This window comes from Suncus etruscus, chromosome 17 (genome assembly GCF_024139225.1).
Source record: "Suncus etruscus isolate mSunEtr1 chromosome 17, mSunEtr1.pri.cur, whole genome shotgun sequence".
Lineage (NCBI taxonomy): Eukaryota > Metazoa > Chordata > Mammalia > Eulipotyphla > Soricidae > Suncus > Suncus etruscus.
The window spans coordinates 21289349-21317114 of record NC_064864.1 but is presented as its reverse complement, the minus strand read 5'-3'; the positions used below and the strand labels follow the sequence as shown (position 1 = coordinate 21317114).

The 27766-nt window shown below is 41.7% G+C and overlaps 1 protein-coding gene, 1 non-coding gene and 1 pseudogene across 5 annotated transcripts in view; 1 reads left to right on the top strand and 2 right to left on the bottom strand.

Annotated features, from left to right (window-relative positions):
- Positions 1-8270: 8270 nt before the first annotated feature.
- On the top strand, positions 8271-8376 carry LOC125995410 (U6 spliceosomal RNA). Its single transcript, XR_007490945.1, has one exon. It is a non-coding gene; the product is annotated as a U6 spliceosomal RNA (small nuclear RNA).
- An 8778-nt stretch (positions 8377-17154) lies between these two features.
- LOC125995264 (uncharacterized) lies at positions 17155-17273 on the bottom strand (annotated as a pseudogene).
- Positions 17274-18610: 1337 nt separating this feature from the next.
- The window catches only part of LOC125995055 (protein HIRA), an 88914-nt gene continuing 79758 nt past the window's right edge, over positions 18611-27766 (bottom strand). For all 4 annotated transcript variants that reach the window (XM_049764591.1, XM_049764592.1, XM_049764593.1 and 1 more), the window contains one exon: positions 18611-19407. In XM_049764591.1, coding sequence (XP_049620548.1) covers positions 19291-19407 — 117 coding nt within the window. In that variant the 3' untranslated portion in view covers positions 18611-19290. The remainder of the gene's footprint in view (positions 19408-27766) is intronic.

The following is a 27766-nucleotide window of genomic DNA, read 5'->3' as shown; positions in this document are numbered from 1 at the left end:
CTGATACATTCCTCACATCCCAATTCTCCTGTAATTACGTTTTCCTTCTGTTTTACCCAATACAAAGTGAACCCAAAACAAACTGGCCTTTTCACCTTCAGTATCAGCTCTTTAATATGCTAATCTAAGCCAGGGTCTTTCCTTTCTTTCCCAGCCTCTTTGATGTCTAGAATTTGCATCTGCCTTCCAAGTCTCTAACCTTTAAAAACAGCTAGCTCAAAAAATAAATTTGTCTTTTGTTTCTGCTAACGAAAGTCCCCATGCAATCTGCGTGGTTTCATTCATTTCTACAACATATTTTCCGTCGTTTGCCGTCCGTGTACCCACTTTCTCCCCGTGGAATTTTTCCCGAACTCCACGAAGGATCTGTTTGCAGACGCTGGCGTCTTGCGAACAGGTTTGGCCCGCAACAAATTGGCGCTTCAACGAGGGGCCATTTCGGAGAAGGTAAGCTGTCTCTCCCTTTTCTTCTATCCTTTCTTTCCTTCTCTTTTTCAATTTTAGGACACGGAACTGGCCCTCGTCAAGGTTGCCTAGGAACCCCTGGAAAAGTACCAGGCTTTAAGACAAGAAGGTAAACGGGAACATGGGTCAAAATTATTCTAAGCAACAAATTCTTTCTGATACTATAAAGTATATTCTAAGAGCTAAGAGTTCAGCCATATCTCCACAGCAGATACAGCAATTTATTCTATTCTTAGAAACTTATAGCCTCTGGTTTATTGAGAGGGGTATTCTATGTTTGGAGGATTGGCTACAAGTACAGCAGGATATCAAAAATGTATATGAAACGTATGGTCCTGATGCCCACCTAAATCTTATCTATACAATTTGAACAGAGGTTATGGAGGTAATTGATGATAAAAAAGAATCAGCCCAAACTACCAGGGCAAAGATAGAATATAGTCATTTTAATCAGCAGTCCAGACAGAAAACCAATATAAATTCTATGAAAACTAGCAATCAGTGGCTTAATAGAGCAAAAAAAGGCTCAGAACCTTTTACAACTGAAGAGCTGTTTCCTTCTATGGCATCTCTAAACTTAGAAACAAAAGAATCCCCCAGAAAACACCAAGTTATAAATAAATCAAAATTAGCTTTGGCTACTGTTTCTCCTGTGCTAAAAGTTAAAAAGTTTTTAGAACAAAACAATCTGTATGCTGCATCTTTTCATGCTACTGAGTCTTGTTCTCCTGTAATGTTTGAGAAATATAAGAACACCTCAAAACCACTTGTAACATCTATAAAAATTCAGAACAAAGATATTTTAGGCCACGTGAATACCGGAGCAGACTTTTCCTGCATCGCTGGAAAAGATTGGCCCCACTCCTGGGCAGTGGAACACGTTCCATTCCCTTTGAGGGGTCTAGGATTGCCTAAAAGTGTTCTAAAAAGTGCTGTAGTCCTACCTTGAAATAATGGTGTAAGCAAAGAAAATTTCCAGCCCTATATTCTACCTCATTCATCGTATACTATATGGGGAAGAGATGTGCTGAAAACTGTCTAAAAATCATAATTAATAACATTTTTGCATATCTAATGTATAAATTCTTTTCATAAGTCTCTGCTCAAAAGTTTTTCTTTTTATAAATATGTGTGTATCCGTAAAAGTTGCAGGTCATATCTAATGCAACAAAAGTAGAAATTCGCCAATTAAAAATTTATAAAGGTAAACAAATGAACTTAATTTTTTCTATTTCTCTTCAAAAACCTCCCTTTTTAACTAAGAGTCGACTCTTCTATTTTCTTCTAAAAAGGCCTTATCTTATCTTTTCCTAAAACAATTTTTTATTAATAGCCAGCAAAAATCTGGCGGGAATAATTTGAAAACGTCCAAAAATTTCCCACAATTTTTCTCATCTCATCTTTTACCTGCACCTATAAGTTTGTCAATTTATGTGCTGTGTGAATCTAAAAGTTTGTCTAAGTGTGCACTGAAAATTGTGTGTCTAAAAACAATGTGTGCTTCTTTTATATAACTAAGTATATTACAAATGTGCAATTTTGAAAAAACAGCTTTTTCCTAGGTCAAACCTCGCCTCAGAGAAAAGCAAAGAAAAAAAAGGTGTGTTTGGGGGCCGGAGAGATAGCATGGAGGTAAGGCGTTTTCCTTTCATGCAGGAGGTCATCGGTTTGAATCCCGGTGCCCCATATGGTCCCCTATGCCTGCCAGGAGCAATTTCTGAGCCTGGAACCAGAAATAACCGCTGAGCACTGCCGGGTGTGACCCAAAAACCACAAAAAACAAAAAACAAACAAAAAAAAGGTGTGTTTGCTCTTTGAATTCAAGCGGCTTCTAGGCCCTGAGGGGGAAGGAACCCTCCCCCGCAGAGAGCTCATTGTGGTCACCAAAATGAGAACAAAATTTCTCAAGGTTTCCAAATTTCTCTTTCTAAAAGGTTTTTTTTTTTTATAAATCCAAATTGTCTAATGATATTGCAGTTAATTAAAATTTAACCATAGTATTAATTTTGTGTATGCATAATATTTTTTCAACTTAATTTAAAAAAAAATTTTTTTTCTTGGTCACATAAATTTATTACTGTGTAATATTATCATTGGTCATAATTATATTAAAACTGGTATCAAATTGTGTTAATTCCTTATTGTTATCTAAAATAATATACATCTAAAAACTAATTTTCAATCGTCTTTAATAACTTCTAGCATTTTATTTACTTATATTTTAATTAAGGGTAATTTTCATTATTTCCATCTTTAAGCCTTAATAAGAATTTTCTAATGTTAACAAATAGCTGGCATATACCACCTGTCAGCACTGGTTTTAATTAGTTAAGGTGTATTTCATCTACAAGAAATGCCCTCAAATTTTCAACAAATTTTTGTACCTTTATTGATAAAAGGAAACTTATCCCCAAAAGTCTACAACTTTAACAATTAATTAATCTGGCCATTTCATTTGTCAGTCTATTAGTGCCAAATTAATTTTAAAACACTAATCTAATGCCTTTTATGGTAAAATTCTAGTAATAAAGCATGTTTTTTTAACCTCATGATACAGTAATCATAAAATCAAAGCTACATAACTTATTGCAATTTTAAAAATTTACTTGTTGCTCTGTGCTTTCAGCCTCTTTAATCTTTATATTTATCTTTTGTTTATACTCAATGGCTACCTTAATTTGCATATGTATAAACAAAAATGCCTTCTCTGCAAACCACATTTGCAAACAGCCTTCAGTGGCTGCCCCAAAAAAAAATTTTCTTTAATCTTAAAAATATATATGTCTAAAAATATAATTTTAATTTTCAGCTATCTAAAGTTAAAAATTTTTTTTGGTTAACTTATATTTGGTAACTACGTTCTATATTTGTTTTATATGCATTTAAAAAATATTTAAGTAAAAGTTACTTAATAACTACAAAAAACTGGTCATTAGTAACAAAAGTTTTATCATGTACTAATTACTCTGCCTTATCACGGTAACTCTTACCCAAAAATTTATAATATACAAATTTACAGTAATATTCAGCTGTGTTTTCTCCCAAAAAAAAAAATCATTAAAGTTTTCTTCCTAAATACAGAAAATGTGCCTTCAGGGGCTGGAGAGATAGCATGGAGGTAAGGCGTTTGCCTTTCATGCAAGAGGTCATCAGTTCGAATCCCAGCGTCCCATATGGTCCCCTGTGCCTGCCAGGGGCAATTTCTGAGCCTGGAGCCAGGAATAACCCCTGAGCACTGCCGGGTGTGACCCAAAAACCATAAAAAAAAAAAAAAAAAAAAAAAAAAAAAAAAAAAGAAAATGTGCCTTCACACAAATGCCAAACTATAAGTTACATCAATTTTTACGTCTTGTTTGCTGCATAATTTTTCATTTACATAACTCAAAATTATTTTCTCTCTATTGTTTCTATAATTTTTTCTATAAATTTGTTTTCTTTTATTTCAAAATGTATACAGTATAATCAGGTCAATTATTGCGGTTTTCTTAACAAACATTTTCTCTTCTTTTTTAAGTATAAAAATCATTACTTTATAATCTTATTGCTACTATGTTAAAAGTTTTGCTTCTTTTATTTTTCCTTATATTTCTAGCCTCTAAATATACCTACCACCACTACCTTATCTACTTGCTTATAAAATGCATTTAAATATTATAACCTTACCTTATTTTATAACCAATCTGTACTAATTAATAATTGTAAGTGCTTTTACTTAATTTTTGTATTTCATTGCAAATTAATTTTTATCCTCCCACAGGAAACAAGAATACGTGCACCTCTAAAACAATCTTAGAGTTTTTAAATCTAATCTGCTCAAATCCCACTAATCAATTTAATCCTTTCCAGAAATTGAAACTACAAATTTATACCAGTCAATTGCATTCCCTTGCAATCAAAGTAACTAAAAATCTTTCTTCCTTTCTTATAGGCAAATAATACAGCTCCTTTTAAATCCTAAAAACAAATAATGCAAATTCTCTACCCTCACTTTCTTCTAACAACCTTTGTTTTATAGAACTTCTACAACATAAGTCCAAAAGGGAAGCATACAGCTCCTCCAAAGCATAATTAAAAGCTATTTAATTTTTCCACAGGTCTAAAAAGTTTCTCTGAAACCCGATCAAGGTAATACAATTACCATGCCCCCACTAATTTTTTCACTTAAGTTTTCCAGTTTTCTTCAAAATAAAATTCACAGAAACTACTAACGCTAAAGCGCTGTTTGCCTGAGGAATTAGTCCCTCCACAGAAGCTAACAAGTTCACAAACTCAGCACCCCTGCTAATTTCACCTAACAACTCCAGCTGCATTTTCAACCCTCAGTCCTGTAACTTCTGCAAAAAACACCATCACTGCTCACCCCTGAAGGCTGCCTGAAAACAAATAACGTCACACCCGCAGCTAAACTTACGAACTCTAAAATTTTAAAAACTGAACTTATAAACTCTTCAACAAAATATCATCTTTTATTCTTCTAAGTATATGTTTCCTGTTTAACCTATCTTCTTAAAAGCAGCAACAAAACTTTTATTATTGTAATTTGTAACAAAAAAAAATTTTTTTTGTATATGTGTTTATAATTTGCAAACCAGCAATTCCTTTTCCAAATATTTCCCAGCAAAAATTGTTTCATATATGCCATGTTATTACTATTGCTTAAATTGTCCTCTAATTTCCAACTTTTCTATGCTTCTTTATTTCTAACTTTTCTTAATAATGTAATATTACTCAATCTTCTCCTTACAATTCTCTCACTTATAATATCTTACTTATTTGTTTTTTGTTTTTTTTATTCCTCAGTGCCAGTGCACATTCTCAATTTTTATATTTTTTACAATCACCTGTCTATATTTTAATTTTCATATAATAGTATATACTTTATACCTTATATAGCTAAGTGTATCATAGCTCCTTATCCCACCTTACAAATAATAATTATAACTTTTGGCTCTTTTGGTACTGTCTCTATTCTTTCTAATTGTACTTATTACAAAAAATAGCATACGTAAGGTGTTTTGCCTCGCATGCAAACAGTAATTCAAACTCCTATTTGGTCCCTAGTGTGCAAAAGGCTATCCTAAGCTCACAGCCAATAAAAGCCTAATATTGCCACCAGGTGCCCACAAAAAAAAAAAAAAAAAAAAAAAAAAAAAAAAGGGTGAAATGTCACACCCCACTCAGAAGAGGCACACACCACAAGGTAGAGTGCCCTCCTGAGAAAGAAATTATATGCCAAAAAGGCCCGCAAAAAGCAGTCAAAATCACTTGACCCTTTGCGTGGATTATTTGGACATAATTTCATAAGGGCTGTAACTATTTCTCTCTTTATTTTAAACCTTTATTAGAAATCAGGCCTTAGTAAATTCTTTCTAACTAGAACAGCAATCAAACAGCCAAAAGTCTCCCATTTAATAGCTCCCTGTAATTTTTGCTACCTTGGCGCCTAAATTCAGGCCTTTCCATAAACTTAGCTCATAATAAAGTAATTTTCATTTTTTCCCCATAACACTGATACATTCCTCACATCCCAATTCCCCTGTAATTACGTTTTCCTTCTGTTTTACCCAATACAAAGTGAACCCAAAACAAACTGGCCTTTTCACCTTCAGTATCAGCTCTTTAATATGCTAATCTAAGCCAGGGTCTTTCCTTTCTTTCCCAGCCTCTTTGATGTCTAGAATTTGCATCTGCCTTCCAAGTCTCTAACCTTTAAAAACAGCTAGCTCAAAAAATAAATTTGTCTTTTGTTTCTGCTAACGAAAGTCCCCATGCAATCTGCGTGGTTTCATTCATTTCTACAACATATTTTCCGTCGTTTGCCGTCCGTGTACCCACTTTCTCCCCGTGGAATTTTTCCCGAACTCCACGAAGGATCTGTTTGCAGACGCTGGCGTCTTGCGAACAGGTTTGGCCCGCAACAGTTATGCTGAAGCTGATTCCGGTATCATGCAACAGTCCATAGTTTGATGGGGGCATGAGGGGCCACCAAGCATGGGTCAACAGGCGTGTTGGTTGCAGCTGTTTGTATAGGCATGAGCTGGGGACCGAGTGGGTGCCATTCAATGAGGAGCTGGATGGTGGTGTTGGGGAAGAAGGTCAGTCTTGGTGTCTACCCAATTAGGAACTGAGGATTAAGGAGGGTTGAATAAGGGGAAGATAATGGTTCAGGGTTTGGGTATGAGGAGGTAGGAGAGACAAAGGGGTGAGGGGAGAGGCAATACATAAAAGACTAGACAATAAAGGTCTATTTGAGTGTTTTATCAGAATCTTGGGCATCCTGATTCTATTCCTAGGAACAGTCTAGGATCAGGAACATTTTTGGATAATGCTTAAAAAGTATATTTGTCGCGTGGGCGCAAATGTGCCCGCCCGGTTTTGAAAAACAGGGGGTCCGGGCCGGAGAGATGGCATGGAGGTAAGGCGTTTGCCTTTCATGCAGGAGGTCATCGGTTCGAATCCCGGCGCCCCATATGGTCCCCCGTGCCTGCCAGGAGCAATTTCTGAGCCTGGAGCCAGGAATAACCCCTGAGCACTGCCAGGTGTGACCCAAAAACCACACACACACACAAAAAAAGAAAAACAGGGGGTCCAATATACATAGGAGAGGGGTTTCCCTCCTCCACCCGACCCCAGGGCCCGAGTTGCCAGGGCCGGCCATGAAGACCGCCTGGCGTGGGGGGTCCCAGTCTCCTGGACCAAGCGACCCTAACATACCAGAAAAAAAGAGGGACGGCTTTCCTGGCATGTGTGCTCTGCTGGGTCCAACTGCACCAACTCTGACTTTAATTCCCAGTACTAGAAGCCAGAAGTACAACCTGATGTGCTTCTCCTCACCCCGAAAAAAATATATAGCAAAGAAATAAGACACCACAGGCAGGGAGAACTGATAGACAGATACAAAGATTGTTATAATGAAAGAATCACAACCAAATCACAAAATACTCTATTCCAAATGCTTAAAAACTAAATGGTGGGGGAGCAGGAGAGAGAGCACAGTGGCCTACCATTTGCCTTGCACATGGCTGAACCAGGACAGACCTGGCTTCAATTCCTGGCACCCCAGGAAAACATACAATCCCCTGAGCCTGCCAGGAGCGATTCCTGAGCTCAGAGCTCCTAAGTACTGCCAGATATGGATCCCCCAAAAAATACAACTAAATGAGGGTCTAGTGAGATAGTATAGTGGGTAAGGCTCTTGCTTTGCACACAGCCCACTCAGTTTGATCCTCAGCACCCCATATTGTCTCTAGGGCACTGCTAGAAGTGGTTCTTGAGCACCATCAGATATGGCTCCCAAACTTAAACAGCAACAACAAAAAACCTGATGCAAGCTTAAAAATACAAGCAAGGACGTATTATTGGGGCTAAACTGGTGTTGGCTCAATCCCCAACAGCCCAATTGATCAAGAACAATTGGGAGGGTTTCCAGAGCCTCCTAAATATCACTTGAGGTGCTCCATCACTACCAATACACACACACACACACACACACAAACACACACACACAGACACACACACACACTATAGCAGGAAAGAAAACTATGTGGGAAACCTGAAACTATAAAAAACGACCACACATATTTGAAAAGATTCAAACAAATTCCAGGAATTCAAAATATAATAGACTACAATAAGATATTGGCAGAACACCTCGGTGGGTTCAAAATACCTAACATTTATTGTGAGGTCAATAAAATGACCTCAATGAAAACAATGTCAATGAAAATCATGTTACTGTGAGGTCAATAAAATGAGGTTTGAGGAAAGACAAAGATGTTAACTGTACCAGTAGAAAACCAATCGGGATGCTCGCTTCGGCAGCACATATACTAAAATTGGAATGATACAGAGAAGATTAGCATGGCCCCACGCAAGGATGACACGCAAATTTGTGAAGCGTTCCATATTAAAAAAAAAAAAAAAAAAAAACACAGTCGGGAAACTGAAACTGTGGAAGTTATTTGAGTGAGTGGAGAGAATAAGCCATAGACACCAGGAAATAAAATTGTTGACTAGTTAGCTGGAAAGGTAAAGCAAGAACCCTTTAATGGGTTAAACTTTTGTGAAAATATAAATATAAAAAGCTCTGCCTTCTACAGCTCATAGAAGCTGGAAACATTCCTGCTTGCAACAAACACTGGCCTACTGAGGCAGAAGTCACTCAAGTCTGAGGAATAAGCCAGGGAGTTGGGTAACAGATCTTTGAGAAGGATTTCCTGCAGAACTTAGGTGAAAAGACTATTTCGTTTGTCTTAGGAAGACTTTGACAGATTCAACAGTTTCTGAGGGGAGAATTTTTGGTGCTTTATTGAAGCAATGTCACTAGGGTGTGAGCAGCAGACCATACAGACCTAACAGTGTCTCAATGAGTTCTGGATCTCAGAGTCTCGGGTCCACAAAGCAGTTTCTGGAGTGGGAAAAGGAAGAGACTGCAAAAACAAAACGTAACCACTGGGGACTGCAGAGATGGTGAAGAGATTAAGTGCTTTCCTTGCTTGCATGCAACTGACCCCAGTTCTAACTCCAACACTGTGTATGGTCTAAGCACCATATGTATGTATGTATAAGCACCACCAGATGTGATCCATGAGGAAAGGACCAGGAATACGTCCTGAACACTGAATGTAGGAGAATTAGCTTCAGTCCCCAGCACTTGCATATTCCTCTGAGTATGCTCCCTTGACCCTTGAACATAACAAATATGACTCCAAATGCCTTCTTTTTCCTTACCGCTGTGCTCTCTCTCCAGCCCCATTCAAATGCCTTCTTTACTTCAAAATGTCATTTTTCAAGAGTTAAGATGATTTGGAATAATTCTTTGTGGTCTAGTAATTCTATTCCCATATATGCATCATTCAAAAGCATACAGAGGGGCTGGAGAGATAGCACAGCGATAGGGCATTTGCCTTAGACACAGAAGGACGGTGGTTCGAATCCCTGCATCCCATATGGTCCCTCGAGCCTGCCAGGAGCGATTTCTGAGCATAGAGCCAGGAGTAACCCCTGAACGCTGCTGGGAGTAACACCCCCCCAAAAAAAGCATATAGATAATGTTCATTAAATATGTGTATTAAAACTAGGACATTTAGAAGCTAGAGAGACAGTGCAATTACCTTATAAATGGTTGACCTGGTATCACTTATGGTACTTGAGCCCTGCCAAGAGTGATCCCTGAGCACTAGGTATGCCCCCCTGTAGCATATGAAAAAGTTTCCATAAGATGATTCTTGGAATTGTATATAAAAGTGTTTCCTTAGGATTGTTCTGTGACTTTTGCCCCACCTAACCCTTCCAGGTGGGGCGCTGTGGAGTTGGGAATAAATCGCTTGAGGGAGAGGAGTGAGGGGTCCTTCTGTGAAAAAGCTGCTGGCTGCAGGAGGATTCTCTGGCTCTCCTTGCCCGATCTTTTAAACCCTATCGTTCTTGTCTGTGTGGATTATTATTTGCTGCAGATAAATATTACCAAGGTCTTCCCCCGAAAGGGGACAAGGGGATGGGAAGTAATTTCTCATTCTGGGGACTGTTCTTGGATTCACAAATACCCAGCAAAGTTAACAGCGAAGAACCACTGCACCCCCCAAATGACAAAACTAAAAACCAAATGCCCAGATACTATCTATAGTACCTCTAAACTGAAACTACCTGTTGCCAGTGGTGGGGTTCCTTGAATTGGTCACCTCCTCTGCCCCCAACTCCAGGTATCCTTGGAATAGAAACATTGCTTCCTGCATGACCATGGCTGCGTGCCTAGTCAAGTGCTTTCCTTCTGGCCAAGCTTGCACAAGAATCATCTGGATTGGATGTCTCCATCACTGACTTCTGCATTTCATCCCAGGAGTCACTCCTGTTGCCAACAGGCTGTCTCCCAGCATGACCTCTCTTCACACCTAGCCTAATCCCAGAGCTATGGCTTTACAGAGCCCTACCACAAAGTCTAGAGAGAGAACTGCTTCTTTTCTTACTAGTTTCTGCTGCCTGCCTTTATTCTTCTCCAATGATGCTCTGGCTTAATTTACATTCTAATTTCTAATTCACCTATTAAATTAAGGAAAAATGCTCTGTAAATTGGTCTAGAGAAAAAATGTCCCATAAAATTACAAAAGACATTTTCCCAGGAATGTATACCTGCACTACAGATTCTCATTGGGTTTTCCTCCTCCCATTTTTTGGCCACACCTGTTCGTGCTCAGGGGTTACTTCTGGCTAAGCGCTCAGAAATCGCCCTTGGTTTGGGGGGACCATATGGGACGCCGGGGGAATCGAACCGAGGTCCTGATCCTGGCTAGCACTTGCAAAGCAGACACCTTACCTCTAGCGCCACCTTGCCGGCCCCTTTTTTCTCTTTTTCAAATATGTCCTTGCAGCTTCTTTCCTTCTTTCCTTCCTTCCTTCCTTCCTTCCTTCCTTCCTTCCTTCCTTCCTTCCTTCCTTCCTTCCTTCCTTCCTTCCTTCCTTCCTTCCTTCCTTCCTTCCTTCCTTCCCTCCTTCCTTCCTTCCCCCCTTCCCCCCTTCCTTCCTTCCTTCCTTCCTTCCTTCCTTCCTTCCTTCCTTCCTTCCTTCCCTCCTTCCTTCCTTCCTTCCTTCCTTCCCTCCTTCCTTCCTTCCTTCCTTCCTTTTCCTTCCTTCCTTCCTTTTCCTTCCTTCCTTCCTTCCTTCCTTCCCCCCTTCCTTCCTTCCTTCCTTCCTTCCTTCCTTCCTTCCTTCCTTCCTTCCTTCCTTCCTTCCTTCCTTCCTTCCTTCCTTCCTTCCTTCCCTCCTTCCTTCCTTCCTTCCTTCCTTCCCTCCTTCCTTCCTTCCTTCCTTCCTTTTCCTTCCTTCCTTCCTTTTCCTTCCTTCCTTCCTTCCTTCCTTCCCCCCTTCCTTCCTTCCTTCCTTCCTTCCTTCCTTCCTTCCTTCCTTCCTTCCTTCCTTCCTTCCTTCCTTCCCCCCTTCCCTCCTTCCCTCCTTCCTTCCTTCCTTCCTTCCTTCCTTCCCTCCTTCCTTCCTTCCTTCCTTCCTTCCTTCCTTCCTTCCTTCCTTCCTTCCTTCCTTCCTTCCTTCCTTCCTTCCTTCCTTCCTTTTGGTTTTGGTTCATACTTTGCGGCACTTAGGGGTTACTCCTGGTTCTGCACTCAGAAATCGCCCCTGGCAGCACAGGAACCATATGGGATGCCGGATTCGAACCCCCCTCCGTCTTGGGTCGGCCGCATGCAAGGCAAATGCCCTACCGCTGTGCTATCTCTCTGACCCCCTTGGATGTTATTTTCAAGGTAAAAGATTAGCAAGTCACCAGAAGTACCTTATGCATCATATATGTCCCCAAAACAAACATTCTTTTCATCTGAGAGGGCAAGGCATGGGGCAATAAATCTGAAATCTTGATTTTAGTTTCTCCTTGATGTCAATTTTTTCAGGTAAAGAGGTAAATACTCAAATATGTAAATAGAATAGCAGAAGGGAAATATTATATTATATTACATTTAGATATTATATGTAGGCCAAATAAAATGTTTGCAACGATCAATAAGCTAAATTGAGAAAATGCCACAATCACTTCTTAGGAAAGAGATCTCTCTTTGAGATCTGATCTCAGCCATGCTGGGGGGTTCACAGCAGGCTTACTGCTTTTAGCTACCCCTAAACTGTGACTGGTGACATTACCCAGGATTTTCAGTACTTTATCTCACAGTAAAGAATTTTAGGATGAGACAAGTAGTGAAATCAAACAAGTTTATTGGGGGAAATAAAGGGAGGGAAGAAGAAAGGTAGATAAATATATCCTTGGAGAAAACACAGGCTTCTCTAGAGTGAGAAAAAAACAAAAACAAACAAAAAGGTACACATTCCAAGCAAGGATTTCTGGGGAAAATGAATTTTGTTTTGCGGGGGCACACCTGGCAGCACTCAGACTGTGTTCAGATGTTATTTCTGGCAGGCTCACGGACCATATAGGATGCTGGAGTCTGAACCTTGAGCAGCTGCATACAAGGCCAACTCCCTACCTGCTCTGGCTCCAGAAAAAAAATTTTTTGGGAGGGGGGTCACACCCAGCACCTCTCAGGGCTTACTCTTGGCTATGTGCTCAGAAATTGCTCCTGGTAGGCTCGGGCGACCATATGGGACACTGGGATTCGAACCACCGACCTTCTGCATGGGAGGCAAACACCTTACCTCCATGCTATCTCTCTGGGCCCCCAGGAAATTCTTAAAATAAGAAAATTCATATCACAGAAAGATGTAGGCCGAAGAGGACCGTTTTCCTCTGCTAAACTGACCTAGTTCATTGCCAGGGTGATTGCCAAGGGGAAGAGCTTGGAGTTGTTGATGTCCTTTTTTATAATCTTTTTTTTTTTTTTTTTGGGCCACACCCTTTTGACACTCAGGGGTTACTCCTGGCTATGCGCTCAGAAATCGCCCCTGGCTTGGGGGGACCATATGGGACGCCGGGGGTCCTACGCTAGCACTTGCAAGGCAGACACCTTACCTCTAGCGCCACCTTCCCAGCCCCTTTTTTATAATCTTCATGTGACTTTATTTATTTATGTTTTTAGGGGGAGCACTCCCAGCTGAACTCAGGGCTTACTCTTGGCTCTACACTCAGAAATTACTCCTGGAAGACTTGGAGACCATAAAGGGCTCCAGGGACCAAATCTGGGTTGGCTGTTTTCAAGGCAAAAGTCCTACCTCCAGTTTGTGAAGGAATCTCCATATCGCTTTCCATAAAGGTTGTACTAGACGGCATTCCCACCAGCAGTGAAAAAGAGTTCCTTTCTCTCCACATCCAAATTTCCATCCAAATCTCCACATTTCCTTCACAAACTGGAAATTGAGCTTCCATACGATCCAGCTATACCACTCCTAGGAATATACCCAAGAAACACAAAAATACAATACAAAAATCCCTTCCTTACTCCTATATTCATTGCAGCGCTATTTACAATAGCCAGACTCTGGAAACAACCAAGATGCCCTTCAACAGATGAGTGGCTGAAGAAACTGTGGTACATATACACAATGGAATACTATGCAGCCATCAGGAGAGATGAAGTCATGAAATTTTCCAATACATGGATGTACATGGAATCTATTATGCTGAGTGAAGTAAGTCAGAGGGAGAGAGAAAGACGCAGAATGGTTTCACTCATCTATGGGCTTCAAGAAAAATGAAGGACATTTTTAACAGTATCTCAGAGACAAGAGAGATGAGGGCTGGTAGGTGCAGCTCAGGACATGCAGCTCATCACATAGAGTGATGAGTGCAGTTGCAGAGATGACTACACTGAAAACTATCATAAAATGTGAATGAATGAGGGAAGTAGAAAGCCTGTCTCGAGTACAGGTGTAGGGGGGTAGGGAGGAGGGAGATCTGGGAAATTGGTGGTGGGAATGTTGCACCGGTGAAGGGGGGTGCTCTTTACATGACTGTAATCATACAACTATAATCATGTTTGTAATCACGGTGTTTAAATAAAGATAAAAAAAAGAAAAAAAAAGAAAAAAATAAATTAAATCAAAAAAAAAAAAAAAGTCCTACCTCCAGTAGTATGGATCAGCTCATCCAAATGCATGATTCCTCTTCAATTGAACCTAAAGGACAATGGCAAGACAGGCACAGAACAGACATTCCATTCCAAAAGGAAAGATATAAGAAAGTACGAAGGGTAGATGCATCCAGCAAGTCCAAAATATGACAAGGCAAATTCCACTGGATTTTTCCACTCAAGAATAATTCTCACCCCATCAAAAAAATTCTCACCTGGTGGTGCTCTAGGGACCATATGGAATGCTGGAGATTGATCTTTTTGATTGCATGAAAGGCAAGAACCCTACCCACTGTACTATGGCTCCAGACCCAAAACTATGTTTTTTTTTTTTGGGGGGGGGGGGGAGTGGACTAGGCCCCTTAGGCTCTTTCTAGCTAGGAGACTGGGTGACCTCTGGTGGTGCTCAGGATACATATGCAGTTCTGGGGAATTTTGGGGGCCCTTCTTTAAAACCATGTCCATTGTCTTTGTGTCTATACTAGTCTCACAAAAAAATAGGAAGAGGAAATGAACACTTTCTCAAAGAAGAAATACAAATGGCCAAAAGGCACATGAGAAAATGCTCCACATCACTAATCATCAGGGAGATGCAAATCAAAACGAGGTACCCCCCAGTTGAGATTGCAGCTCAGTGACTTTTTTTTTTGGTTTGTTTGTTTTGTTTTTCAGCCACACCTGGTGACGCTCAGGGGTTACTCCTGGCTATGTGCTCAGAAATCGCTCCTGGCTTGGGGGACCATATGGGACACGGGGGGTGGGGGGGGTTGGGGGGGAGGGATCGAACCGCGGTCTGTCCTAGCTGGCACGCACAAGATAGACGTCTTACAGCTCGAGCCACTGCTCTGGCCCAAGCTCAGTGACTTCTGAAACCTGATGTGTGACCCCAGCAGGCCCCACAGCCAAAAATGTTTGAGCACCACAGGTGGGCATGTATGTGACCCAGGTCATCACAACAGCAGAAACAACAAAAAGAAAGGATTAAAAATAAACAAAGAAATAAGTTATGTTTTTGCTGGTATAATTCCCTATTCATTCCTTTTTCTGTTGACATAGCTCATATTTCTGAGCCACATAATTTTTTGTTTGTTTTTGGGCCACATCCAATGACGCTGAGTGGTTACTCCTGGCTATATGCTCAGAAATCGCCCCTGGCTTTGGGGACCATATGGGATGTTGGGGGATCGAACTGTGGTCCTGTGGGTCAGCCTCATGCAAGGCAAACACTCTACCACAAAAAGTTATATGTAGTTAAATACTCTATTTTATCACTTGTAAAATCTATCTTCCAAAAAATCACTAGGATATGAACATAATCCATTTGAGTTCTTTAAATTTGAACAGAGTTAACCTAAGTCTCTGCATGCAAAGAATGTGTTCAGCCCATTGAGGCATCTCTCCAATTCTTTGTCATTTTAAAACAAGGATAGCTCTTTCTCAGCTTCCAGCAAGATACTCTTCATTCTCACATAAGTGAACCTCACTGCTAATGTTTAACCAACATTCTGCTCACACATTCTCTAAGATAGCTTTCCATATGGTTCTACTAAATTTTTTTGGTTTTGGGTCACATCCAGCGCGCTTGGGTTATTCATGGCTCTGTGCTCAGAAATCACTTCTGGCAGGCTTGAATGATCATATCGAATGCCAAGGAGAGCCTAGTCAGCCATGTGCAAGGCAAGCACCCGCCCTGCTGTGCTATCACTCCGGCCCAGGTTTTACTAATTTTTTCTTGGGTCATCACCAAAATAATCCACAAATATCAATCTTGAAAATCTATATTTTATCTTAAAGTCTTTACAGTTGCTAAATTATCAAGTCCAAAACTACAATTTTTTTCCCTCCCAGTTTTGGGCCACACTTAGCAGTGTTCAGGAGTTTCTTCTGGCTCTGTACTCAGGAATCATTCCTGGTGGTGCACTAAGGACCATATGGAATGCTGGAGATTGACATTTTTGGTTGCATGAAAGGCAAGAACCCTACCCACTGTACTATGGCTCCAGACCCAAAACTATGTTTGTTTTTTTTTTTTTTTTGGGGGGGGGTGGACTAGGCCCCTTAGGCTCTTCGTAGCTAGGAGACTGGGAGTGACTTCTGGTGGTGCTCCGGGGACATATGTGGTTCTGGGGAATTTTGGGGACACTTCTTTAAAACCATGTCCATTCTCTTTGTATCTATAGTCTCACTTTTCTTGTGGATCTGCAAGTACATGGTCAAAGGAAAAATTCCATTTTTTCTAAAAGGTCTAGAGAACATAGAGCGGGTGCCTCTTTTCTTTTTTCACTTGGTGTTGGGCATTTTGTGACTAACAGCTGGCAGTTCCAGCCAAATAAAAACTATCTTCCTTTATGTCAGTGTACCTGCTTGTGTATAGACAAGTTCCCACAGCACAAGCTAATTTGTAAAGGACTTTACAAATTTGTAAATTTGTAGTTTGTAAATCTTTTCATGTGATTAGGAAGCTACAGTTGGGCCAGAAATGTGAAAGAAGAGGAAGAAGGAATTTCCATTCAGGAAGATAAAGGCTCCAGTGTCCTACTTTAAAACCAGGTCAGCAGACAGAGTGTGGGGCATTGGTGAAAGGACAGTGAGGTCAACAGACTACTGGGGCAGGGCTAAGGGGAAAATGGGCATGAATACATGGATTGCTTACACTGAAACAAAAGGATTGAGAAGTTTTTGGGAACTGATTTTTTTTTGTTGTTTTTGGCCATATCCGATGGTGCTCAGGGGTTACTCATGGCTCTATGCTCAGAAATCGCTCTTGACAGGCTCGGGGGACCATATGGGATTCCAGGAATCAAACCAGGGTTGTTCCTGGGTTGGTCACGTGCAAGGCAAACAACCTACCGCTGTGCTATTGCTCTGGCCTCTGGCTACTGATTTTTATTTTGTTTTGGGGCCTCACTCATTAGTGTTCAGAAGACTGATGTGGTACCAGGGACCAAACCTGGATTGACTGTGTACTATCTCCTTGAATCTAGTTGAACTTTTTTTTGGGCCACATCCGGAGGTGCTCAGTAGTTTACTACAGTCCCTGCACTCAGAAATTACTCCTGGCAGGCTTGGGGACCATACAGGATGTTGAGGATCGAACCCGGGTTATCCGCGTACAAGGCAAAAGTCCTAACTACTGTCCTATCACTGTCCCCTAATTTTTTTTTATTATAAGTTACAGCACCCAGTATTCTCAGGCGGTCTCTTATCCAAGTACTAACCAGGCCTGACCCTGCTTAGCTTCTGAGATCAGACGAGATCTGGCGCATTCAGGGTGGTATGGCTGTAGACTATCCCCCTAATTTTTTTTATATATATATTTTTAATTTAAAGTGATATTTAAGGTACACAGTGACAATGAGGGCCTTTCCACCACCAGTGTTATCCTCCCTTCATCCCTGTTCCCAAGCATATATCCCATATCTCCCTCTTTTATCCCCCAGAATGCTAGTATAACTAAAAGCATATATGTTAACACTAATGTAAACCTTTTTTTTTTTTTTTTTTTGCAGTTCCAGATATTTTTTACTAGTGGTTTCTTAAAGGTTTAGAGTCAAAGGAGCACTGTAAAAACAATGTTAGTGTGGCAATTATCATTTGCATGGGCCCACCAAAGTATGGGGGTCATGGAAAGGAAAAACTTTGGCCTAAGTACAAGGAGACCCTACCCCTGAAGTTTCCTGACAGAAGACCATTTCTAGGCTCCAGGCAAACTAGTTTGTCCAATCCTGGTCATTGTCTGTAGTGCCCATAGTTATATTTTTCACAGTCTCTGTTGTTGGTCTCATGTTTCTGTATTGAAGGTCCTGAAATCTGTATATCCTACATTGGAGTCAGGATGATGTGGGTGGTGTCTAATTTCAACTCACAATTAATGGGCAATGCAGAAAGCCCTGTCCAGTATGCAGGTCATTGTTTAAATTTTTTCAGTGTTAAGGGAAGACTCTTGAGTAAATCGATGTCAGAGCAGCAGTAGGGTCTTCCCTGGTAGAGGATTGCTTCCAGGTGATGTCATAAGACAACTGGATGATTCATAGATAATTTTTAATATCCCTTCATATTCCCTTCATTTTGCTGCTGCTGTGAAGACTGGGAGTCATACAAACTTCACCGTGCTGTTCTTAGGGTTGCATTATATATCTGGGGCTCACACACTTAGTCAGTTCTCTTGGTGTCGTGTGTTTTACGCTAGCTGCGGTGCTCCTGATGACTGGCTGTGTAGTGCTCCACACTTTGTATACTCCACTGTAGCTCTGGAGGTCCCAAATGGCAGAGTTGCTGGACTGCCTGGGCACATGTGGGTGTCACTGGGGATTGAACTGATGTTTCATACTCAAAAGGCATGACTTTTTGTCACTGAGTCATCCCTGAATCCCTTTGGATGTGAAAAATTTCCTTCTGAGGCTAGATAGACAGGCACAGCAGATATGGACCCAAAACAAAACACAAAAACAATTCCTTTCAGTATCAATGTTTAGTCACTGCACATTTCTGAGGGGAATCTGAAGGCAGGTAGATATGAGAAGGAAAAGGCAGAAAACCAAAATATGATTTGGTATCCAATGTATTCATTTATTTTACACTTACAAAAGAAATCACCCACCCCTCTGCCCTATCCCCCAAAAAACAGTTTCTTTTTACAAACATTTAAAAATTAAAACCAAATGAAGATAAACAAGTTAATTTCAGTACAATTATTTTTCAATGTTGCTGTCATAATTAGAGTTTAAAGTTTCTACAAGTGTCCAATGTCAAGTGACTTATAGGGAAATCCTGATTATTGGCCAAAAAGAAAACTCCATGGTATGTTAGCAAATTCTAGTACAAAAATAGTCCGTGTGTTGGAATAGTCTTTCCTTTTACATAGGTCTTAGGTTAGTCTGCTGACTGCATAATATACTGTTTCAGGATTCTCTTTCACAAATGGCTCATTCGTCGTAGCTGAACCAACACGGCACCTGCAGTGGCAGGGGCTAGCATCCACCTTGGGACCGTGCTGGAGACGGTGGGCCTGAAAGTGCCTCACTGACCAAAGGGCAACAGAGTAGAGCTCCAGTCCCAGCCCCATATGGGGATCCTGGAAGGAGGGAAAAGTTATGGGTTGAGCTACCCCTTTTTGAGAGAACAGCAGACTCCAGACACGGGGGAAGCCTGCTCAAGGAGCTGGGCCAGAGCTTGTGCAGGACACCCCACCTCCTGCTACTGCCTCCTTGTTCTACTGAAGCCTGACATGGTCAGAAGCGGCTCTGAGTGTCTTCAGCGGAGAGTGTGGCCTAGCCTCTGGGAAGCCAGAGTAGGCTGGGGTTGGCTACTTGTCCCTTAGGATATCGAGCTGTTCCTGACATTCGGTGAAGAGACGCTGGAAGCGGATGTTTTGCCCGATGACTGGCAGCAGTTCCTTCAACAATTCTCTCTTCCGCAGACCCTGTAGGCAGAAAAGTGAGAGCTGAGTGTGTTAGTGAGGAGACCCAGACTGTATGGGTCTGGCAGAACCCGTTGTGCCTGCCCATCTAACTCTCAGGAGAAACCAGGTAAATGAGAATGATTCTGCTGAATATCAGAACTCTGGAAGAGCAGAAAAGCTAAACTAGGGCATAAAAGTGTGTTGGAGTGAAGTGGTATAGCTCAGGGGAATGCCAGAGTGCAAGACCATGGCAGGCAAAACCAGGGTAGGCTCCGCACCTGTCTCCTAACTCTAATGGTGTCTGTCATCATTGGTTTTAACAGTAGTAGGCAGGGGCCACAAGATATTGGCTGTCAGGGCAGAATAGAAGTCAGGGAAGAGAGGCAAGTTGGTTCTTCCTTTCACCACTGCTCTCTTCTGGGGCCAGAAGGCACACCAAGTAGCAAATGGGATACCTAGAATGATGACTGGCTTTTATAGTACTGTGGGATTCTGCTATTGACTACTGCAATACTTCCTGCATTCGTGGGCAACAAATCTGAATAGACACTCTGGCAACATGAACTGTTAGAAAGGGTTTCCCCTGTACAGACTCAAAAGGAACACATACAACTGCTGCGAAAGAAAAACCATCAACTGACATCGCTGGCCATTGAAAGAAATGGCACAACTGTTAAGACGAACATGGTAACATGACTAGGACTTAAAGGAATAAATTAAAGTCGATATTTGAGCAATGATGGTTTAAAGAGATGGGATCAGCAGAATGAATACTGCTGAAGGTTTGCAATCTGAGTAGGGTCAGATGGAGCCTCAGCAGGGAGGCATATGGAGGGGAAATCATGAGAGAAAACTATATAGGAAAAGTTCTGCTGAGGATGTGGCTCAGCAGAAAAGTGATGCCTTGCATGTAGAAGACCTGAGTATGATCCCAGACCAGTAATGGGAAAACAAAAGAAGAAATATAAGACCTAATTTATTCACTTTGGGCTGGGAGATAGGTCAGAGGGCTGGAACACACATTTTGTACAGGAGCCCTGGGCTCAATTCCCCCCAGCACCACAGGTTTCCCAAGCTGTTCTGTCTGGATGTGTCTGCCCCAACTCCAAAAAACACACCTGCATAGCAAAAGGTAGTCTAGCAGACTGTCCCAAAACGTGTATAAGGTGTCCCAAAGGAGAAAGAATAGAAGGAAATTATATATATACATATATGTATCTTTTATGTAAGTTTTAGTTATTTTGGGAGCCACACCTGGAGTTGTCAAGGCTGACTGTGGTCTTGTGCTTAGGGATCACTCCTGGTGGACTTGGGGAACCATATGTGGTACCAGAGATTGAACCCTAGTTGGCTGTGTATAAGGCAGGTGACCTACCCTCTATACTATGCCTCTAGCCATCGAGAGAAGGAAGTATGTAAAGAATAAAAAATAGGTAATACATAATTAAAGAAAACAATGACCTCATATTGAAAGGCTCCAGAGGCTGGAATGATTATACAACAGATAGGGCATTTGTCTTGCACATGGCTGACCCAGGTTCAAGCCCCAATATCCCACATAGTTTCCAGAGTCTGCCTGGAATAATCCCTGAGCACAGAGCCAAGAATAACAGTTGAGCTCCGCTGGCCGTGGCCCTCCTCACAAGACACCAAAAAAAGGGAAAAAAAAAAAAAAATAAGGACAAAACTAAATATTCAAGCCAAAGGCAACAACAATGGAATCAAGAGTCCCAAACTTTTAACAGTCTAAACTTATAATGGTCCTGTTCCACAAGCAGGGTGCGGAATGGGGTGTGGTATGGGTTGCACTTGGAGAATATTGGTGGAGGGAGGTAGGCACTGGTGGTGGGATTGGCCCTAATTCATTATAAGTCTGAAATCCAACTATGAAGGACTTTGTAGATAACAATGGTGTCAATAAAATTAGCCTTGCACGAGCTAACCTAGGACGAACCGCGGTTCGATTCCCCCAGCATCCCATATGGTCCCCCCAAGCCAGGAGCAATTTCTGAACACATAGCCAGGAGTAACCCCTGAGCATCACCAGGTGTGGCCCAAAAAGTAAGAAAAAAAAAAAAAAAAGAGAGAAAGAAAAGCTCCAGAGTGCTGATCAAGATATAGAAATACTGGTAATAAAATGTTAGGATAGCTGGGTGTGGCCCCAAAACAACAACAACAAATTCTTTTTTGGCAAATGTTAGGAGCTTAAAAATTGTTCTATAAGCAAATTTCAACAAAACAACAGCTATCAAGCCAGACAGATAATCTGCTCAAAGGGCTATGCCTCACATGTGGGAAAGTCTTCTAAGCAATGCACTGGAAGTGGTCCCTGTCTGAGCATCACTGATGCGGCCCAGAAACAAAACAAAACAAAATAACTGCGGTGGTCTGGGTTTAATCCAGACTTGAGTCTATTTTTATAAATAATTTTATTGCTCATTAAATGCAGCTCTGCCCATTTGTTTCTAATTCTTTGAAAGAACGAATAGAATCCAGAGATTTAACTAAGGGTTTGCAAAGCCTGAAATGTGTCCTTTCTGGTCCCTTACAGAAAGAGCTCTCTAAATCCTAAGAAAGATCACTATTCAGTAACATGGGTCAAGGGACCACAGAAAGAGTGTAGGGACTGAGGTGCTTGCCTTACATGAAGCAGTTTCTGATTCAATCCTCAGCATGTAGCATAAGATCACCTGAGCACCAGCAGCAATGATCCCTGAACAGAGAAACTCCAAGAGAGCCCTGAGTACTGCTTGGTGTAGTTCCTCATAAAAAAGAACAGTTCCTGGGCCGGAGAGATAGCATGGAGGTAGGGCATTTGCCTTGCATACAGAAGGACAGTGGTTCAAATCCTGGCATCCCAGAGGGTCCCCTGAGCCTGCTGGGAGTGACTTCTGCCAGGAGTAACCCCTGAGCGATGCCGGGTGTGACCCAACACACACACACACACACACACACACCCCAGAAGGGCAGTAGTTCAAATCCCGGCATCCCAGAGGGTCCCCTGTGCATGCTGGGAGCGACTTCTGCCAGGAGTAACCCCTGAGCGATGCCGGGTGTGACCCAACACACACACACATACACACAGTGTATAAAAATCTGGTTTGACTCTGCACACACACACACACACACACACACACACACACACACACACACATTTCCCCCCTCCCTGAGTCCCTTAGGTTACTCTTTAGTCATTATTATTATTATTATTTTGGTTTGTTTTTGGGTCACTCCCATCAGTGCTTAGGCAAGCACCTTATCCACTCTATTATCTCTCAAGCCCAAGTTATTGGTTTATGGCCCCACTCCAATTTTTTTTTTGTCACAACCGGCAGTGCTCAGAGACCATATGGATGCCGGGATTCAAACCACTGCTTGTCCTGGGTCAGCTGTGTGCAAGGCAAACACCCTACCACTGTGCTATCTCTCCTACCTCCCGCTCTACTTTTTTTAAATCAAAGCCAAATGAAGATATAACAAAGAACTGAAATTAATTAAATTAAAAGCACACATCAAAAAGCTATAAAGGGGGGGCCCGGAGAGATAGCACAGCGGCATTTGCCTTGCAAGCAGCCAATCCAGGACCAAAGGTGGTTGGTTCGAATCCCGGTGTCCCATAGGGTCCCCCGTGCCTGCCAGGAGCTATTTCTGAGCAGACAGCCAGGAGTCACCCCTGAGCAACGCCGGGTGTGACCCAAAAACAAAAAAACAAAACAAAACAAAACAAAAAAAAGCTATAAAGGCCAGAGAGCTAGCACGGGTGATTGTCTTGCATATGGTGAACATGAGTTTGATGTCTGATGTTAAATATGGCTTCTAACCATTATCAGGACTGATCCCCGAGCTAGGAATAAGTTCTGAGTACCACTAGGTATGGACCAAAAAACCAAACCAAACCAACAAAAACACAGCAGCAACAGGGCCAGGATTGTAACTTCATGAAAGAGCACATGGCTGACAAGTATAAAGCACTGAATTTGGTCCTTGACCCCTCCTCCTTTCTGCCTCAAAAAAAAAAAAAGGGGGGGGGGAGCTGGAGCAATAATAAGCTGACCCAAGTTCGATGCTCAGTACCTCCATGCCTCCAAGAGTGATTCCCATGTGCAGAGCCAGGTACCCCTGAGCATCTCTGGGTGTGACTCAAACTATAAAATAAAAAAGGGGTGGGGCAGTAGTATAAGGGTAAGGGTAAGGGTATTTGCCTTGCATATGGTTGACCTAGAGGCTGGTCCTTGGCACTCCATATGATTTCTCAAGCCTGTCAGGAGTGATTCCTGAGCGCAAAGCCAGGAGTAAGCTGTGAGCACTGCTAGGTGTAAACTCCAGCCCAAAATAAACAAACACCAAAGTAATTTTTTTAAAGACCAAATGCAAATTTGTGGATAAATCAAGAAAACAGAGGTTAGGCTAAAGCAATAATATAGTGGGAAATACACTTGCTTTGCATATACTAGCACCCCATAAGGACTGCTGAATACTGCCAGGAGTGATTCCTGAGCAGAGCCAGGAGTAACCCTGAGCATAGCTGAATGTAGTAAACAAAAGGAAAAAATGAGGGGCCAGAGCGATAGCACAGTGTATGGCACTTGCCTCGCACAAGGCTGCCCAGGATGGACCTGGGCTCAATCCCAGGCACCCCATATGGTCCCTCAAGCCAGGAATAACCCCTGAGCATAACTGGGGTGTGGCCCAAAAAGCAAAAAAAAAAAAAAAAAAAAAAAAAAAAGAAAGAAAGAAAGTGACTTAAGGGGCTGAAATTATAGTATAGCAGGTAGTGGCTTACTTGCAAGAAACTTACCTGGGTTCAATCCCTGGCACCCCTTATGGTCCCATGTGCACCACCAGGAGTAATTCCTGAGTTAAGAGCCAGGAGTAACCCCTCTACACTGCTGAGTGGAAAATGTTTCTGTGGAGAAGCCAGTTTCCTCCTGAACATCTCTCTCCCTCCCCCTCGCTCCCATCCCTCTTCATATTTCTCTAAGTTTGTTTATTTATATTTATTTTTGGGTTTTGGGTCACACCTGGAGGTGCTCAAGGGTTACTCCTGGCTCTGAACTTAGAAATTGCCTCTGGCATGCTCCAGGGACCATATGAGATACCGGGATTTGAACCATCATCCATCCTGGATTGGCTGCATGCAAAGCAAATACCCTAATGCTATGCTATCTCTCAAACCCTCTTAAGTTTTTTTTAAATTGTGGGAGATGGCCTAAAGGACTGGAGTGCATGTTTTGCAGGTAAGAGTACCAGGTTCAATCCCTAGCACAGCCTGGTCTCCTGAGCACTGAAAATAGAATATGCAGAGGTAGAAATATCCAGCTTCAAGTTAAGCATAGTTCAATAAATTTTAAGAGAACAGATATTTTTCACTGAGCATATAAAACATTCTGTAAAGCAAATATATTGCTTTTCACTGTATTGTCACACATGTTTTCTCCCAATAATATGACACAATTAAAAAAGTTATCTAATGACATTAAAAATTAGAATAAAATCTATGAAGATTATGTGCTAAAATACTATAAATCTTTGATTCTAAAACAAGTTAAGGACAACATGAGTGAAAACTTTGGAAATTCTAACCAAGAATTACTGTGTATTACTAGCCTATAAACTATCAGCAACCAATTCTAACAGAATGCAGTAAGGTGATGGTGTCATTCATTTTAATATACCCCCAGACTCCTGGTGGGATTTTCTTTTGGGGGGTCACACCCGGCAGTGCTCAGGGGTTAATCATAGTTCCATGCTCAGAAATTGCTTCTGGCAGGCTCGGTGGACCATATGGGACGCCAGGATTCGAACCGTTGTCCTTCTGCATGGAAGGCAAATGCCCTACCTCCATGCTATCTCTTGGCCTCTCCTGGTGGGATTTTTAATGGAATTTAATGAGTTAATTTTCATGAAGAAGTTAAGTCTGAGATAGCTCAGTGGCAAAAAAAAAAAAAAAAAAAAAAAAAGCATGTGAAGTGACAACTGAAAAATTATCCATATAAAAGAAAAGTAAAATGGGCCATTAATTCACAACACCCCCCCCCAAAAAAAAAAAACAAACAAAAAAAAACAAAACCCTGGTGACGCTCAGGGTTATTCCTGGCTTTGCACTCAGAAGTCAATCCTGTATTGGCCGCATGCAAGGCAAACGACTTACCACTATGCTATCACTCCGGCCCCACAAATCCAAAACTTAAATGTTGAGTTAACTCATCTAGTGGAAAGTTTTTGACTATAATATATATAAAAAAATATGATCAGACATAAAGGTATAACAATATAAAGATATAACAGATATAAAGATATTACAATAGTTTCACAAAAACAAAGAAATAAAAATGGGAAAAAATATACCATTAAAAGATGTTTGTGCACTGGGGCCGGCGTGATAGAACAGTGGATAGGACTTTTATTTTTGCATACAATTGACCTTTGGCACCTCATTGGTCCCCAAGCTTGCTTGGAGTAATTTCTGAATGCAGAGCCAGAAATAACTCCTGAATACCACTAGTTGTAGCCCCCAAACAACAACAACAAATGAACAAACATGGGGTCGGAGCGATAGCGCAGAGGTAGAGTGTTTGCCTTTCACGCTGCAGATCCAGGATGAACCTCACTTTGATCCCTGGCATCCCATATGGTCCTCCAAGCCAGAAACAATTTCTAAGACCATAGCCGTAGTAAACCCTGAGCGTCACAGGGTATGGCCCAAAAACCAAAAAAAAAAAAAAAAGCCAACAGGGGCCAGACAGATAGCACACAGCAGATCCAGAACAAATGGTGGTTTGAATCCTGGCATCCCATATGGTTCCCTGAGCCAGCCAGGAGCAATTTTTGAGCGCAGAACCAGGAGTAATCCCTGAGCGCTGCTAGGTGTGACCCCAAAACAAAATCAAAACAACCCTTCCCCAAAATACAACAACAAAAAGATGTCTGTACCTAAAAGAAACTTATCAGAAGCCAGGCAGAGACAGGGGTCTCAAACTCAATTTACCTGGGGGCCGCAGGAGGCAAAGTTGGGGTGATCCTTGAGTGCAAAGTCAGTAGTAAGCCTTGAACACTGGGGGGGTGTGACCCAAACAACTAAAACAAAACAAAACAAAAAAAGATTCCTCTAGGGCAGGGCCACACAATGTTGTACAGAGGGCCGCAACGGCCCTCGGGCTGCGAGTTTGAGACCCCTAGCTTAAGAGATATATGTCGGGGCCGGGAAGGTGGCGCTGGAGGTAAGGTGTCTGCCTTGCAAGCGCTAGCCAAGGAAAGATCGCGACCACGGTTGTTGCCCCAAGCCAGGGCCTATTTCTGAGCACTTAGCCAGAAGTAGCCCTTGAGCATCAAACGGATGTGGCCCAAAAACAACAACAACAACAACAAAAAAAAACACAAAAATAAAAGAGATATATACCTCGCATGTGTGAGGCTCTGGGTTTAATTCTTAGCATGAAAAGAAGACTTTCTTATATAGTGTGTGAGGCAGTATCACATCACTTGAAGAAAATCTGTGGTATGATACAATTATATATCAACAATTTAAAGCATTAACACAAAAAACTCAACATATACAAAACCCAGCAAATACTATTGACCAGCTTATAAAGGATAATGAATAAAACAGAAAAACTGAATTAAATCTATAGAAGGTAGGAAAATATCAACAGATAGCTTTGTACATTTAAAATGAAACATGGGGCCGGAGCGGTAGCATGATGCCTTGCACATGGCCAGCCCAGGCTAGATTCCTGGCATCCCACATGGTCCCCCCGAGTCTGCCAGGAGTGATTTCTGAGCACAGAGCCAGGATAAATCCTGAGCATCACTGGGTGTGACTCCAAAAGAAACATTATCAAAAAGCATGAAATAAGTTAAATAAAGAGAACTATTGTTAAACTGAATTAAAAAAAAAAAAAAAAAAAAAAAAGCTTATGGGGCCAGAAAGATAGCATGGAGGTAAAGCGTTTGCCTTTCATGCAGAAGGTCGGTGGTTCTAATCCCGGCATCCCATGTGGTCCCCTGAGCCTGCCAGGAGCGACTTCTGAGCATAGAGCCAGGAATAACCCCTGAGTGTGGCCAGGTGTGACCCAAAAACCAAAAAAATAAAAGCTTATGATGCTTATAATAAATACACTATATGGGGCAGAAGTGGGTAGGACATTTGCCTTGTATGTGGATGACCTGGGTTCGCTGGTCCCTCAAGGCTGCAAGAACTGATTTCTGAGCACAGACCCAGGAGTAATTCCTGAGCACTGCTGGGTGTGCCCCCCCCCAAAAAAAACAAAGAAATATGCTGTACATATAACAATATAAATAAAAGGGTGGTGCTTGGAAGTATGATTCAAAGGGCTTAAGAACATTTTCCATGATGGAGGCCTGGGTTCAATCTCTATAA